This window comes from Ochlerotatus camptorhynchus, unplaced genomic scaffold (assembly GCF_037179485.1).
Source record: "Ochlerotatus camptorhynchus isolate MF236.1 unplaced genomic scaffold, CSIRO-AGI_Acam_v1.1 ptg000056l, whole genome shotgun sequence".
NCBI lineage: Eukaryota > Metazoa > Arthropoda > Insecta > Diptera > Culicidae > Ochlerotatus > Ochlerotatus camptorhynchus.
In genome coordinates, this window is record NW_027040546.1 from 96,214 (window position 1) to 111,645 (window position 15,432).

Consider the following 15,432-nt stretch of genomic DNA (forward strand, 5'->3'; position numbering starts at 1 on the left):
CTAGAGTGAGCTCAAGTGGACTTAATCAGACCCCATTTGTACCCTTTATTCAAATAATGCTGCAACTCACACTAAACCAACTTCAGAAGTCATATTCATCATCCTCTATAGTCGGTCTCCAACAATGTTCCCCACCGGTTTCGGCCGCTGATAAACCGTTGTTTTTCACATCACAAAAGGTTAGGCTTCTGGTCTACCTTTGAGGGCATTATAATACCCTATAACACAGGACTTTTATTATCCTATGAACACAAAACACCAACATTTTCCACTCCTGCCACTTCCCGCGTCATCCTCAATCCGATTTATGCTTGCGATTTCAAACCAAAACATTCAAGGTGTCAAAAATACCGGGTTGCCGGGATGGGTATTTTACAAACAATCGCAGCTTGCTCTATGACCGGCAACATCAGCACACATGCGGTACACTGACAAAAGATTGGTGTGCGGAGTGACCTACCCCTTGTGCCAATCCCAATCCCAAAGAATCAAAGGAACGACGAGCAAGTGGACGGATATGTCGAAATTCCGGGACCAGAAGGTGGTTTCTCGTCTTAGGACAGGCCATACAAGGATCTCACATAGTGTTGGTGGGACGCAGTTCCACAGAATGTGCTACGTTTCTGGAACCACTACATCGGTGGAACACATCCTGTGCCTGTGTCCGCAATACCAACATCTACGGGAACAGTACGCACTTCCCAACAGCATTAGGGCGACGAACCTTCCACTTTAGCGACAGTTAGTTATTTCCACAAGGACGCTGGGCTATACAACAACATTTAGGTCCTTTTAACTTTCTTTTGGCTAACGGGACATCTCTGCCGGATAACCTGCTACGATCTCTTTCAGAACCCTACATAACTTTGATGTACCAGATTGTAAGCCAACTCTTTAACACAATTTACAGGCAGATCCCCCCTCTGGGGTCTCCTATTTTATAGAGATGAACTAACCAACGGCTAAAAATCTCTCTAATAAAGACAAAAAATGGGCACTCATACATAGGATTTCCAGGGAAAACTAGATGTATGAGTGCTCATTGCAAGACAGCCTACATGATATAAGCCATAACATTGTCTTTCCTAGAACCTCTTCCTTTAATGTATTTTGTCTTAGATGCGTTGATGGCTGATCCGTTTCCGCCATCGTCTCAAAGTTCCGTGCCAATCAGGTGTGATGATTATCGAGCTTTGGTACAGACGATGATCGGTCCATAGCTAGGGGTAAGACACTGTACTCAGAGTTAATATATTTGCAGTGAGTAAATTTGAGATACTCATATTTAATCAAAAACAAACAAAGTAGTCTAATATTTTTCATTAAATAATGTTCAAACAATCCCCGTCTGACAGAATATTTTGATATTAAGGTTTAGTTTTCATTCATTAAAAGATCCAAGTTAGATGGCTCTTGTCCAAGCCAAGGGATGTTTAGGTCTCATTTGCTTTCAATGATGGATGGCTAAAGTGTAATATCTTTGTAGTTTTTGGTGATATGGTGGTGTTAATGTTTCCATATCCCAGCCATTTATAATTACCCGGGAATCTTAAAATAGCTGAAGAATCTTCCCGAAAATCGGAAAATATTGTCGGTAGCTATTTATTCAAACTTGAACTTCGTCAGGATTTCTCCCGGAAGATTTTTCCGACAATTTCTGGAAGTTTCTTCCAACTTCCCCTTAAAGATTTCGATCAGCTTCTTCGGAAGGATTCTTATGATTGCTCTGGGAGGTTTCGTCTGACTTTGCACGAAAGTTTCTTCAAACATCCCCTGAAAGTTTTTTTTTAAACTTGCCCTGGAAGAATCTTCCACCTTCGTCCATTGTTCAACGGAAGTTTCATCATCTTTTCATTCCAACAGTATCAGATTGCAATCAGAAGTCCTAGATAACAATCAAAAGTCCAACCGCAGGAAGTGGAAACTATTTCTCATTTCATCCGGGCTTCCAAAACTTTCCTGAATTATTCTGAAAGTTTCATCCGGCTGCCTAAATTTAAATGTAAGTCTCTTCTAACTTCGTCCGGGAGTTTCCCACAGATTGTGTCAGAAGCGTCTACCGATTTCGTTTGAAAGATTCTTCGCCAGGAAGCTTTCCTGACTTCGCACTAAAGATTCGTCAAACTTTCTCCGGAAATTTCTATCAATTTTCCCCAAAAGTTGTGTGGTAATTTTTAATATAACATATGTTTAACATGTACAAAAAAACTACTTCTTGGGAAGCCAAACTAGTTTTCTGGGAATCGGGAAATGATAATTCTGGTAAATTGCCCGGGAAGGAAACACTAGCTGGTGTGATTTCAAGACTAAGGAAGTAAGAATTTGGTCAAATGTTTTCAGAAGATTAATTTAGCTCATGAAAATTAATACTCAGTCTCACAAAATCGGTCAGAGGTTTCATATTTTGTTGCACTACATGCCTGAAATGAGGAAACTCTTTCGTGATAAGCAACATTTTATTTACCAGCATTCATTAAGGAAGAGGGGTTTAAATCTCTGAGAATATTTAGCTAGAAAATGTCAGAGTTAGGGTCAACTATCTTCAGAAGGGTTCGTTGTTTTCCCTGACACTCCTTTTTGCAGGCATCAATAGACACGAGTTGAAAAGTTTGAACAGGAACGGATTGAATTTTCATCGTCTGGTGTTGTTGTGTTTATCGATATTTAACACAAAAGGAGCATTGTTGAATGCAGTCATTTATTTAATTCTTTATTCTAGGTCCAAATAGGTTAGTTCTGGCCAACTTCATAGTTGATTCTATTCTGAAACTTATATGAAATTTGTCAATGAGCGATCGTCGAAAGGATGCAGGAACCATCGCATTACATTTTTTAATGCTGGGACTGTCCAGACTCTACATTTGGATTGACTGGATTATTTGGAATTCCCCCTGGATAGTCATGAATCCCCCTTAATATTAAGTGCGATTCTTCCTGTGATTGTCCGGAATCCTCCCTGGGATAGTTCTTATTCCTTCTTTGGATTTTCCGAAGTTATCTTTGATATTGTTGGGAAACCGAATTGGGATTGTCTAAAATTCCCCCTAGGCTTGTTCGGAATCTCTACTGAGACTGTCATAAATCCCCTTTGCGATTGAATGAAACTCTCCTAGAGATTGTACAAAATCCCCCTGTAATAGAACGTTATCGGCATGGCAGTAAAGCCAGACAGCTCTGACTGTTCCGTAATGTCACCATAGAAATCTTCCATCGATTTTGAGGGGACAGCTTGTAGTTCCTTTCATACACGTGCAGTTGCCCTTTCATTGCTGAAAGATCTCTCCAGTAAAGTATTGCAAGCGCACCGTTTAAAATGTTGTTGCTTTGCTTTGCTTGACAGTGTCGGTTGCTATGTGTATTTTATGTTGAGCAACACGTGTTACTCAGAGTTACTCAAAGTTAACTACGATTTTACTCATGATCAAAAGCTGTCTTGCCCCAAGGTCCATAGAGCTCCTACTTCTACGAATATAAGAACTTTTGAAATCCAGGAACATTAAGAAATGCAAGAACTAAAGGATGGAGCTGTACTAAACCTTAGAAATCTTGATAATTTCATACTGCTATCGATACTGCTAAAACACCACAATTTCTGCGACTGCACAGCTTAAAAACTCCTTGCATTATTTAGAACCACAAAAATTCTCAGATTTTAGGAAACTTTATCCAGAAACATATATATATATATATATAAAACTCCTTAAAATTCTGATAGGGTTAACTACCCCATTTTCGGCCTATTAAGCACAACCCGCACTTAGTCTTTCTTAATCTAGCGCAGTTTAGCACCAAACGGAATGTTAGAATTACTTATGGCTTCCAAATTTATTTACCTTTCCGGTACGTATGTAAGATTTGATAAAGAGAAACCAATCGTTGAGATATTGTCAAAAGTCTAACACTGCTTCTTGACGCCAAACTCGGCCTACGGATTCTAAACTCGGCCTAACGGATTAAAACGCCATTGAAACGCCAAAGAATTCACTTCGGCCTATCGGATGAAGATAAAAATTGATTCGGTCGGAGCGCTTCTTTTGTTTTTGCAAATAATGGGTACAAACCTTCATATCACGCGTTCTCATTGACTTCGTTCGGTAACCTATGAACTAAAGTATCGTACCAAACGCATAATTGACTTGTTAACTCTGAAATCATGGATTTATTTAAAGTTTTCTGCTCGATAAGCCAAAAATGGGCGATTAAGCCGAAGTAGTTCTCTACCCTACTCAGCAACTCTCAGTGCCCCATGATCTTCTTAATCTCCAGCAAACCTTTCGAACTCTTGGAGCTACGACTGCAAGGGCTGAAGATCTCCTGGATCATTTAGATCTGCAAGAACTCCTTAAACTCTAACAAATATTTCTCAAGAATTTGGAGGAATTCTGGTTTTGTATGTTCAACATTTTCATCGCTATGGAACAAGTAAATTTCGGAGTCACCAAGTAGATCCACTAAACGGCGCCGGTGGTGTAGTGGTAAGCGTGATTACCTCTCACCCCAGCAGGCCTGGGTTCAATCCCAGTCGGCGCCGCCGGGATGTTCTGAGGCATAACATCTCTGATCACGCCTTCCTTCGGATGGGAAGTAAAGCCGTTGGTCCCCGGTTCATGAGTTGATGGGTCGATAGGTAGGGTCCAGGTGTGGGAGCTGCCTTCCTGGCACGTCGGTAGCATTGGTGCTCAGCACGGAAAACAAGATCGACGGAAAAAACAAACCATAGGAAGTAGATCCACTCGGAAACTACGGAATTTAGTAGCAGTAGTTTTTTTTTTTTTTTTCTTTGAGGCTTCTTACGGATGTCACTTCACGGTGGAAATTTGTCACTTGTCGTCACGGTGAAGTGATTCCCATTTGATTTGTACGGCAATCACAGCTCTTATTCTGAGTATCACTTCCTTATCACCGTGTAGTGACACCCGTAATAAGGCTCAAAAGTTCTGCTGAGTCAATACGCTCTGAAACGATATCTGATAATTAAATATCTGGTTCCATCGCAGGGGGTGCAAAGGGAGCTCTATAGGGCGCATAGCACCTGCTGTACCACCGTTCCTACGACAATGAAGCTTCGCGAAAATAAAGTAAAGCATGCTGGAAGTGCTGGGCTTTCAATCGCACCCAAAACATCTAGAAAAAAACCTGATGCACACGAATTTAGTATATTGAATCGGTTATCAAAATAAAAACAAGAATAAACACTTCAAATCACAACGCATACTTCCTGACATCGATGCACTTCTGCTGGGATCGTTTCTGTTTCCTTCGCTCTTCAAAGTAATTCGTCCTGTTGATGATCTCTTCGTCTTCACTGACATCCCCATCTAGGGGATTAACCTTCATTCCGACTGCATCATTCTCGGCAAATGATCCTTCGTTCCGGTGGTTCTCGATAGATTCTCGCAAGCGATGGTTTTCGGAAATCAGCTTCTCGATAACTCCTTTCAACTTCCTTCGGGCCGCACGATACTTCTTCAGATTCCGTTCCAGATGTTCAATCGTCGGGTTGGGTTGATTCGGTTCAAAATCCTCTTCCAAGCACAGAATATCTTCGCTCTGCTGTTTCCGAAACGTTTCGTTCTCTTTCCTCAAGGAGGCGTTTTCCGTAATCAGGTTCTCAACTTGACGCCTCAGCTCATCTCGGTTACGATGTAGTTCGGCGATGCTCTCCGTGCCAGCGATTTCACTTCTCATTCGATCCATTTTCTCGGTCATCTGTTGCAGAGTGATCTCCAGCTGCTTATTCCTCTGACTCTCTGTTTCAATTATCTTCAGCCGCGACGCCGATTCTTCCTGGAGCCACTGATTCTGTGCCAGGAGCATTTGCTTCTCTTCGGTCAAGTCCCTCAACGTATCTTCTAGCTGCTTCTCAACATCGGTAGGAACAATTTCTCCTTTGTCGTCATCCTTTCGGTTGAATGTGCCTTCCCTTTGCAATCGTTTCTCAGTATGACCAATTTCACTGGGAACAAGTGGCGGTGGAGCTTCATCTTCAAGCCGGTCTTCAGTTTTCCCTTGATTCATGGGCTTCCCAAGTGATGCTTGGGAATGCTTCTTCTTTATGTACGAAGGAATATGGCCCAATTTCCGATTAATCACAGGATTTGGATCATGCTTCTCGCTATGCCCGGTGGAAGCTTTCCGATCAACGAAAACGCTACTGGACCATGGACGGCGCTCAGGTGGATTCGTTGCCCCACAGCAATGAGTTGCACTTTTCGGGCGCACCGGAATACGGCTACGGCTGCAACATGGCGATGGTTTGCCTCTGGATAAGTTCGACGCTTTCCGCTCTTGGACTGGCTTCAAAATTGCGGAATCAGTTTTCGGGACAACCGGTTTACGCTGCATCCTAACCGAAGACAGTATGACAGAAAGTGACCGGAAACAGCAGATGGCTACTGTGGTTTGTGTGTAGTTAATGACACGAGCAGTCCGCATCGTGCTCAATCCTCTGCCAAGAAAGAGGGTTGCTGAAGCCAGCACCATTGGTGGTGTCAGCACTGTAGCCTACAGTTTTTATGTTAAGTACGTTCAGACTACAGAGTTATAACATGTTATAGCGCTTTCTTGATGGTGGTTTCTGTGTTGCAATTATTTGACAACCGTTATAACATGTTATTACTCTCCAGTCTGTACAGATCCCTTCATGAAATGCACTAGGAACAACTGATCACGGAAGCTGGTGTTGTGGTTGGTGCGCTGGTTCATCGGGTACACTGCCTCAGGCTTGAGCCCAAACCCCGAGCTGTCACCTCGAACGACGGTAATCCACGCAAAACCACCTTCAGTGGCTTACTAGATGGCAGAACATGCGTGAAGAAGTCCACGTTGTTGTCCTTCCTTGTACTCCTCCCGGCTGTAGCACATGATTTTGGTTCCGATGCTGCAAAGCTTGAAGCGAGGCAGCAGCTTGTGTTTTGTCAGTTCGGCACCCAGCTTGGCAACATCCTTCATCGGCGTGAAAAGCGGGGGAATCCGCTCTCTTCTTGCAATGGGAACGGCGTCACCATTGCCATTTTCTTCCGGGAGTACTGCATACTGGTTGGCTTGCAGTACTCCGACTGCGACGCACTGGACTTGATTAGCACCTTCTTTGATGGGCCCGCTGCTGACTCATTGGCACGTTTACGCACCATTCGTTTCGTGTTTGCAAGTTCAAGTAAACTTGCCAGAACGCGGGAAGGTGGCGACACTTCCACGGCGCAACCGGACGGCACAAAACGAAACTGAACAGCTTGACAGTCGAGCAGAGGCACGACAGCAGCGCTGTTTCATATCTTTTCAGGTTCAAGCAGAATGATGTGCAACCAATTGGTATTCGTTTATGATGACTGGGTTTGGGAAAAACGTTTAGTTCATGAAAACAGTGATAAAAATAGCATTTGTGCATTTTTCAAAAGTTTTTTGATTGAAAATTGGAAAAGTATCTATTTTAGCAGATTTGTTAAGTAATATCCTATCGATTGGCGTATTTGGATTTTAATTTCATCAATAAATGACAAAGTTGCAAGCGTTCAAAACCTAACACTACTTCACCACACATATCTTTTGATTTGCACCCCAGTATAGCCGACAAAGACGTAGTTCTACGTCAAAAAAAAATATAGAGTTAAAATTATAGATCTTGAACAATTTGGAGCATCAAACCCCAAAAACTAATGCACCGACCAATGCGGTCCTAAAGACTGGAATGCGCAAAAATTAGTCGACACAAAAATCGTTTCTTTCAGTCAAAATTCGTAACACAAAACTCTTCTTATTTTTCTTTTGGTAGTTCAATTCATATATTTAAAGGAAAAAATGTTCGTTTATTTTTTTGGTTTGCCAAATCCGAACTGCCGTGCCTTTCGCTTTACCCCTTCCATTAAATTTTACACAGTGGTCTCATCGAACTTATTCGCCACCGAACGCCAGTTAGATTTAAACTGCTGCTCGTTTTCCATGGATTTATTATTATTATTTTTTTTTTTTTAGATTCCGTTTGACCAAGGCCCAATACCGTTTGATAGGGCGGAGTTCTGGGCTGTTGGGAGGGTTGTGGTCTTTGGGTACCACAACCACGTTATTCGCATCGTACCACTCGATTACCTTTTCCCCATAGTGGCAGCTCGCCAAGTCCGGCCAGAACAGCACAGGTCTATTATGTTGCTTTAGGAATGGTAGCAGCCGCTTTTCCAGGCACTCGTGGACGTAAATCTCTTGATTGATGGTTCCCGTAGTAATGAAAATGCCGCTTTTTAGACCACACGTGCATATGGCCTGCCAGACGAGATATTTTTTTCGGAAACTTCGATAGTTTGATGTTTTTTTTTTTAATTTCAGCCACCTTCCCTTTTCCTGATGCGGTATCAAACTCCTGTCCCGGAAGCTGCTTGAAATCCGCCTTTACACAAGATACAGTCGAACTTTGTGAGCAGATTCGTATACAGCTTTCGGGACCGCTGCCTTGCCGACGTGTTTTGTTTGTAATCTCGGTTCGCCACCTTCACCTTCTTAAATGTCGACAACCCGGCTTGTTTCTTGGCCCGCTGCACAGTAGTATGGGAGACATTGAGCTTGCCAGTGACTTCCCGGATGGGGAGGTTAGGATTCCGATTATATTTCACCGCCACCTTCTTCGTCGTCGCTGCCACGTCCGGATTACGATTGTCACCGCTTCCAGTCTTCCTGGTGGTCAACAGACGCTCTCCGAACACTTTTAAAACGTTTGTCACGGTCAATTTGGCCACATCCAGCCATTTTGCCAACTTGGCGTTTGAGAACGTCGGATTCTCTTGCTGCGCGAGCAAAATTTTGACACGCTGCTCCTCTTGCTTGGAAGTCATTTTGAAAACTGGAGAGCAAACGGTGAAAACTCATCATAGCCACCATTGTATATACACTCAACTTTCAAATGCAGCATTTCAGGTTTTTTTTATGCATTTTTAACAGAAATACACCAATTGGAAGCTGACCAATTTTTGCGCGTTCCAGACTTTACGTCAAGTTTCCGTTCGTGCCCCGAGGCACAGACTCTACTTTTTTGACGTAAGAATACGTCTGTGATATCTATATGGGGGTACACTTTGTGAAAACCGAAAATGGAACATGGAACGAAATTATGAAAGATTTTGAACGTTAATAACTCAGCTGCCCCTGGAGCAATTTCAATAATTTTATCACCAATCGATCAGAAATATGTCTACGTTCAATGCTTTTGACTGTTATTTGTTTACAAAAAAACTATTAAAAAAGTGGTAAATGTAAACCATTGTCCAAAAGTATCTAAATAACTAACAAATCCACCAATTACCTACGCTGTCCAGTAGCACTCTTTTGGATAGTATGGATTATTTGTGCCTTGGCCAAAGGAATCTTGTACGCAATCCGGTTTTTTGTTTGCCTGATTGTGCGGCTAATGTGAATAGCTGCTCAGCTCCGTTGCTACCCGTTGACTCTCACCACCCCCGCTTGAGATCTCTCTACCAGCGCTTGTGGTGTGTGACGAACCTATTGAAAGACATGAGGAGCGACCTCTAAACTTTCGAATGATTGATTTTGCGGCCCTTTCGAACTTTTTGCTAAACGTTGACTGGAATGCGATATCTACTATCATAGATGTCGATGAAATGGCGGAAATGTTTTGTTCCATTTTGAACGATTGGCTTGTTTCGAATGTTCCATGAATTCGGCCGTCAGTTTCGCCTGCCTGGAACACTCTCCATTTACGGGATTTAAAACGCACTCGCAATGCTTGTCAACGGAAACTACGTCGTCAACGAACGCCTGGCAACAAACGAAGTTTTCAACAAGCCAGCAATGCGTACCGGTTTTTGAATGCCACTCTCTACAAATCTTACGTATTGCGTGTGCAAATTGGTCTGAGAATAATTCCATGTGGTTTTTGGCGCTTTGTTAACTCCAAACGGAAAAGTGCAGTGATCTCAACGAATGTCTACCTGAACGAAACGACTGCAGCGTCAGCTACAGAGTCATGCCAGTTGTTTGCCAAGCATTTTGCATCCGTATTCGCGACGAATCCCGCCTCAAACTTGGAAATCGATGAAGCCACCAGTGATGTTCCCGCTGATTTTGTTGAGTTTGGACTATTTGCTGTAAATCCAGAAATAGTTTCATTGGCTGCAAATAAACTGAAACGTTCGTTTGTCCCTGGTCCTGATGGTTTGCCTGCAGTTATAATATGCCGTTGTATTGCCGCTTTAGCACAACCGTTGTGTGATATCTTCAATCGCTCACTTCAGCAAGCAAAATTCCCTCGCATTTGGAAGCAATCGTTTATGACACCCATTTTCAAACGTGGTGATCGTTACAATGTTGTTAACTACACTAGTTTACAAAACAACATAAAAAGTGTGAACTTTAGTGGTTGACCAACGTTTCTAATGCAAAATCCTACGCTGAATTCAATGCCGTGGTCAGAAAAAAAATTAAAGTAGAGCCATTTGTGAGATATACAATAATTTTGATTTTTTGAATTTTGGACAAAAGTACGATTACTAAAATGTCAATATCTTTGGAACTAGTGCACCAATTTTAAATCTTTTTTTATGAAAGTGAAGCTAAATAAATTTGCTATCGTTCGCTAGAGTATTATGTCTTAAGTAATTTAAAAATTTACAGCATTTTTTTTTTATTTTTCCTTCGAATTTTCCATAAAAATCTTGTTTTAATCAACATTTTAAATGAGATAAAAAGATTCAAAAAATCATTCCATAATTTATTCTTAAAGTCCATTAAAAACTGGAGAAAATGAGCCTTTAATGGATTCAATCGGTTGGAAATTGTCGAAGTTATGAGCATTTTTGTAAAACACTTAAAAATGTTGCTGAAATACAACAGCTTTAGAGTTCCTTTTCTAGGTGTCGTTGTAAGCATCCAAATCGCATGTAAAGTTTTCATGGGAGATTCTTTTCTCTACATATCAATTTGATTAAGGCATATCAGGATTTAAAACCGAGTTGATACAAAAGAAATTTATTTAGGTTTTATTAAAAATGATTGAGAATCGAATGACTTTGTCTTCGATGTTTTGAACTTGTTTCTCGAATAAGAAACCAACAATAGTCACCCATCATTGCTTCATCCCAAAACCCTTGGTAACGACGTTCCATCATCTTCATTTGTTGGTGAAAACGTTCGCCGTGCTCATCACTCTCGTCACCAAGATTTTCCGGGAAAAAATCCATGTGAGAATGTAGGAAATGTATCTTCAAAGACATATTCACACCTGTGTTCAGTGAAATAAAAGGATTTGAAATTAATTATATGTAACAAACACAATATTTTTGATTTATACCTATTTTCTCATATTTTTGAGCAATTCATCGACGGCTTCCTCATAATCTGGGCTTCTGAAATTTCCTAAAAAGGTTGTGACACCACGCTGGAACGATTTCCACGCTTCTTCCTCATCTGGTGTCAAAACTGTATTGAATGCGGAATCATTGAGCAGTTTTTTGATCTGTGGGCCAACAAATACACCTTCCTTTATCTTTGCGTCAGATAAATTTGGAAATACTGATTTCAAGTACTGGAATGCCGGCCCTTCTTTTTGCAACGCTTTGACGAAATTTTTGAATAGCCCAAGTTTTATATGTAGTGGTGGAAGTATTATGCGTTCTTTTACCACAAGAGGATCATTTTTAACGTTGTCTTTACCAATTGTGAAATTATCCCGTTTTGGCCAATCTTTTCGGACGTAGTGTTCCTTACGAGCTCGACTGTCCCATTTACACAAAAAACACATATATTTTGTGTATCCCTGTTGCAATCCAGTCAACATGGCAACAACTTAAAGATCGGAACAAATTTTCGATAATAAATTTATTTAGCTTCATTTTCATAAAAAAAGATTTAAAATTGGTGCACTAGTTCCAAAGATATTGACATTTTAGTAATCGTACTTTTGTCCAAAATTCAAAAAATCAAAATTTTTGTACATCTCAAAAATGGCTCTACTTTAATTTTTTCTAACCACGGCATTGAATTCAGCGTAGGATTTTGCATTGGAAATGATCATCACCTTACCGAGTTCAAAAATGCTGTAAACTAGTGCTATCAGGGAATCACGAGTCTCTCAGCTGTCTCGAAATTGTTTGAGATTATAGTGGGTGGAGTTATTCTCGATGCCACAAAAAGCTACATATCCACTGATCAACACGGATTCATGCCCGGACGATCGGTTACCACCAATTTGTTGAATTTTACGTCGAAGTGCATAAAAAGTATGGAGGAAAAAGCGCAAGTCGATGTAATTTATATCGACCTGAAGGCGGCGTTCGATAAAATTGATCATAACATACTGCTACACAAGTTATCTCGTCTTGGAGTTTCTATGCAATTGGTTTTTTGGTTGGAATCCTACCTTACAGAGCGTGTGCTTCGAGTGAAGGTTGAGGGTTTTGTATCTTCGCCGTTTTCAAACAAGTCTGGAGTTCCACAAGGTAGTAATCTCGGACCGTTGCTGTTTATTCTGTTCTTCAACGATGCTGCTTTGGTTTTGGGTGAAGGATTCAAACTGGTCTATGCAGATGATTTAAAGCTGTACATTGTGGTGCGCACACAAGAAGATTGTTGGCTTCTGCAAAACTCGCTGACTTTGTTTGCCGATTGGTGCCAGAGAAACAAACTGACTTAGTGTGGAAAAATGTCAGATAATCTCGTTTCACCGCATGGTACATCCATTTTTGTTTGACTATCATATCGACGGCGATACTCTTACCAGAGTTACCAGTGTGACTGATCTAGGGGTTCAACTAGACACAAAAATGACTTTTGATTTACACCGTTCAGCGCACATATCGAAAGCAACGCGACAGTTGGGTTTTATTTCCAAAGTTGCGAAGGATTTTTCGGATCCACATTGTTGGAAGTCATTGTACTGTGCACTTGTCCGTCCAATTTTGGAAAATGTGTCCGTCGTTTGGCATCCTCACCATGTCACGTGGTGCCTAAGGATCGAACGGGTTCAGAAACGGTTCATTCGTCTGGCACTGAGAAACTTGCCGTGGAGTGATCCTGACAATTTGCCGCCGTATCCTGATAGATGCCGACTGTTGGGCTTAGACACACTGGAACAACGACGGAAAGTACAGCAATCGTTGCTTATTGCTAAGCTGTTGAATGGTGAAACTGATGCCCCCGACCTGCTTGCGATGTTGAACTTTCGTGTGCCGAGCAGATCTCTTCGGAATACAACGCTACTGCAACCAAGTTTTCACCGAACCATGTTGGGGAACAACGAACCAATCTCAGCGTGTATTCGTGCGTTTACGGTTGTCGAGGAGTTTTTCGAGTTCAATGAACCAACCGAACGTTTTGCAAATCGGATTAGGTCTGTGTTAAATTAGCTCTAATATATTCATGAAGACTAAATTGTCAGATGAATTATTTTAAAAACAAATACAAATACAAATACAAATACATGCATATGCTACTTCCCCAACACAGCCATCAGAGAGTTGTTGGTAGACGAATCAAGTCGAAGTAGCATTCGCCGTCGATCTTCGGGCGTGTGCGAATAGGGAGGATGCAATTGCGTAACATTTTGCACACTCATCGCCATATTCAGAACCCCACGCCCCCAACGACCACACAAAATGCTCTCCAAAGATGTAATCTTGTAACCAAACTTGGAAGCAGGGGTGCAAGTGATTTTGATCGATTTTCTTCATCGACTTTCTGTTTCGTTAATAACTCGGCGGCAAATACATTTATTGATACGTTTGTTGTGCTAGATGATAGAAGAGCATAGCAGAAATAGTGCGAAATAGTTTAGTGAAGCCATGGTCATCAAAAGGGGAAATCGATGAAGAGAATTGACTTTGACCTTCTAAGGGGCTTTTTCAGTCGCCGTCACAGCAATGAAAACTATCATCGTAGCGCTTTTGGTTCTTGGGTTACACTTGCTGCTTGCAATTCTTTTGTTTGACATTTTCGAAGAAACACCAAAAACCATGAAATTACACTATTTTCTAGGGATGCCTACAAGCTCAATTAACGAAAAATTGTCTTGCAATCGTACAGATTTTTCCAGTAGAGAAAATAAATAAAAGTACTAATTTATTTGAACAGGCATAGAGAAGAACCATGTCGTGAAACAGGATCATATATTCGCCGAAAAAAGTGTTAAACGTCTTTCTGCTTAAGGCTAAGATTTACCAACTTGTTGAGAGAAGGAGTTTAACGAGAAAAATTAAAAAGGGAAGGAACTTTAGCTGGGTGGACACTGATATTCTGCGGCCTTTCGACTTGTCGCAGACACCAGTCCAACTCCTGTCCAGCAGCAGACGGGCCGAGACTCTTGCGAGTGCCCGAAGAATATAGGATTGTCCGATTTGCTGATCCAGCTGCCGACACGTCAACATCATCTTCCAAAGGTTTTAAGCCTGTACTACCATCGGCCCTTTTCAGGGTGTTGCGGCCCAGAACTTATAGTACTAACATTAAAGCACTAAATTACCAGCAAATTATACATACAAAATGAATTATAAATTAACTTAAAAATACCCACCACCCAGAACACCGCTTCTACACTTCTACATATATATACATCCCAAATGGATTACCCTCCACCTCACACTGAACACGACAAATAAATCAGTTACCTAAGAACTACAAAGCAACACAGACCAGTTTTTGCACTCTCGTCCGAAAACTATCTCGGTTCGCGCCAGTCCGCCCAGTGATTGAAACCACAATTTCGCCGTTGTTCACAGGTTCGCCTTTGTCGTCGTGCCGGCCAGATTCCGGCACTCAAGCAAGAACATTTGGGCCGAAACCCGGGATCACATCCCGGACAGTGATTGCGTTCCATTGGAACAATCAATTCGTCGCGAAAATTTGTAACCATTCGAACCGTCCCGCGTGGGCTTTCACTGCGTGTATCTGCCCAGTACAATAGAAGCTACCGTTTAGTGATTGTTTCTCCTCACGCTGAGGTTCTACATTGTTAGTGCGACTATTGTGAGAAAGATTGCCACGCCGCTCCCGCAAAGAGTGTTGTGCTGTTGGAGATACTTAATTACCGGTTGCTGCTGTAGCTGTTTTGGACTGCATAGGATTTGGACCGCCCCAGAGTGCCGTCGTCAAAGTACCCGTTCGGCCAACCATCGTCGCAGTATCGCCGAGAAGATTTCCTCCAACAAGTCCACGTCGTAACGATCGAAAGGTTAAGTACGGTCGAAGCAGGTGAGTGACCTCTTTTTCTTTGTTGAGGCAGAATGGCTACCGCCACGCGGAGCAAAAAGGCCAAGCAGCTGAAACAACTGGGTGCCAAGCGGGGCAATCTACTGCAATCAGCGCAATTTATTCGCGAATTTGACCAAAATTATGATGTTTCGCAAGCAGCCGAGATTTTATTTCGGCTTGATCGTTTGGACAAGTTATGGGATGAGCTGGAACACGTTGATATGGAGCTTGAAGCACTTTGCGGTG

The 15,432-nt window shown here is 41.8% G+C and overlaps 2 protein-coding genes across 2 annotated transcripts in view; one reads left to right on the plus strand and one right to left on the minus strand.

The window, feature by feature from the left end:
• Dop1R1 (Dopamine 1-like receptor 1) overlaps positions 1-15,432 on the plus strand; it is a 674,358-nt gene that overhangs the window by 96,196 nt on the left and 562,730 nt on the right. The gene's annotated exons all lie outside the window — the stretch shown is intronic.
• LOC135717454 (uncharacterized) lies at positions 5,203-6,079 on the minus strand. The gene has a single exon (XM_065239543.1). The coding sequence runs from the start codon at positions 6,016-6,018 to the stop codon at positions 5,203-5,205; it is 816 nt and encodes a 271-aa protein (XP_065095615.1). The 5' UTR covers positions 6,019-6,079.

What these genes read in the sequence shown, in the direction of transcription:
- LOC135717454 (XM_065239543.1), bottom strand. Translation starts at nt 6,018, where the DNA reads ATGAATCAAGGGAAAACTGAAGACCGGCTTGAAGATGAAGCTCCACCG.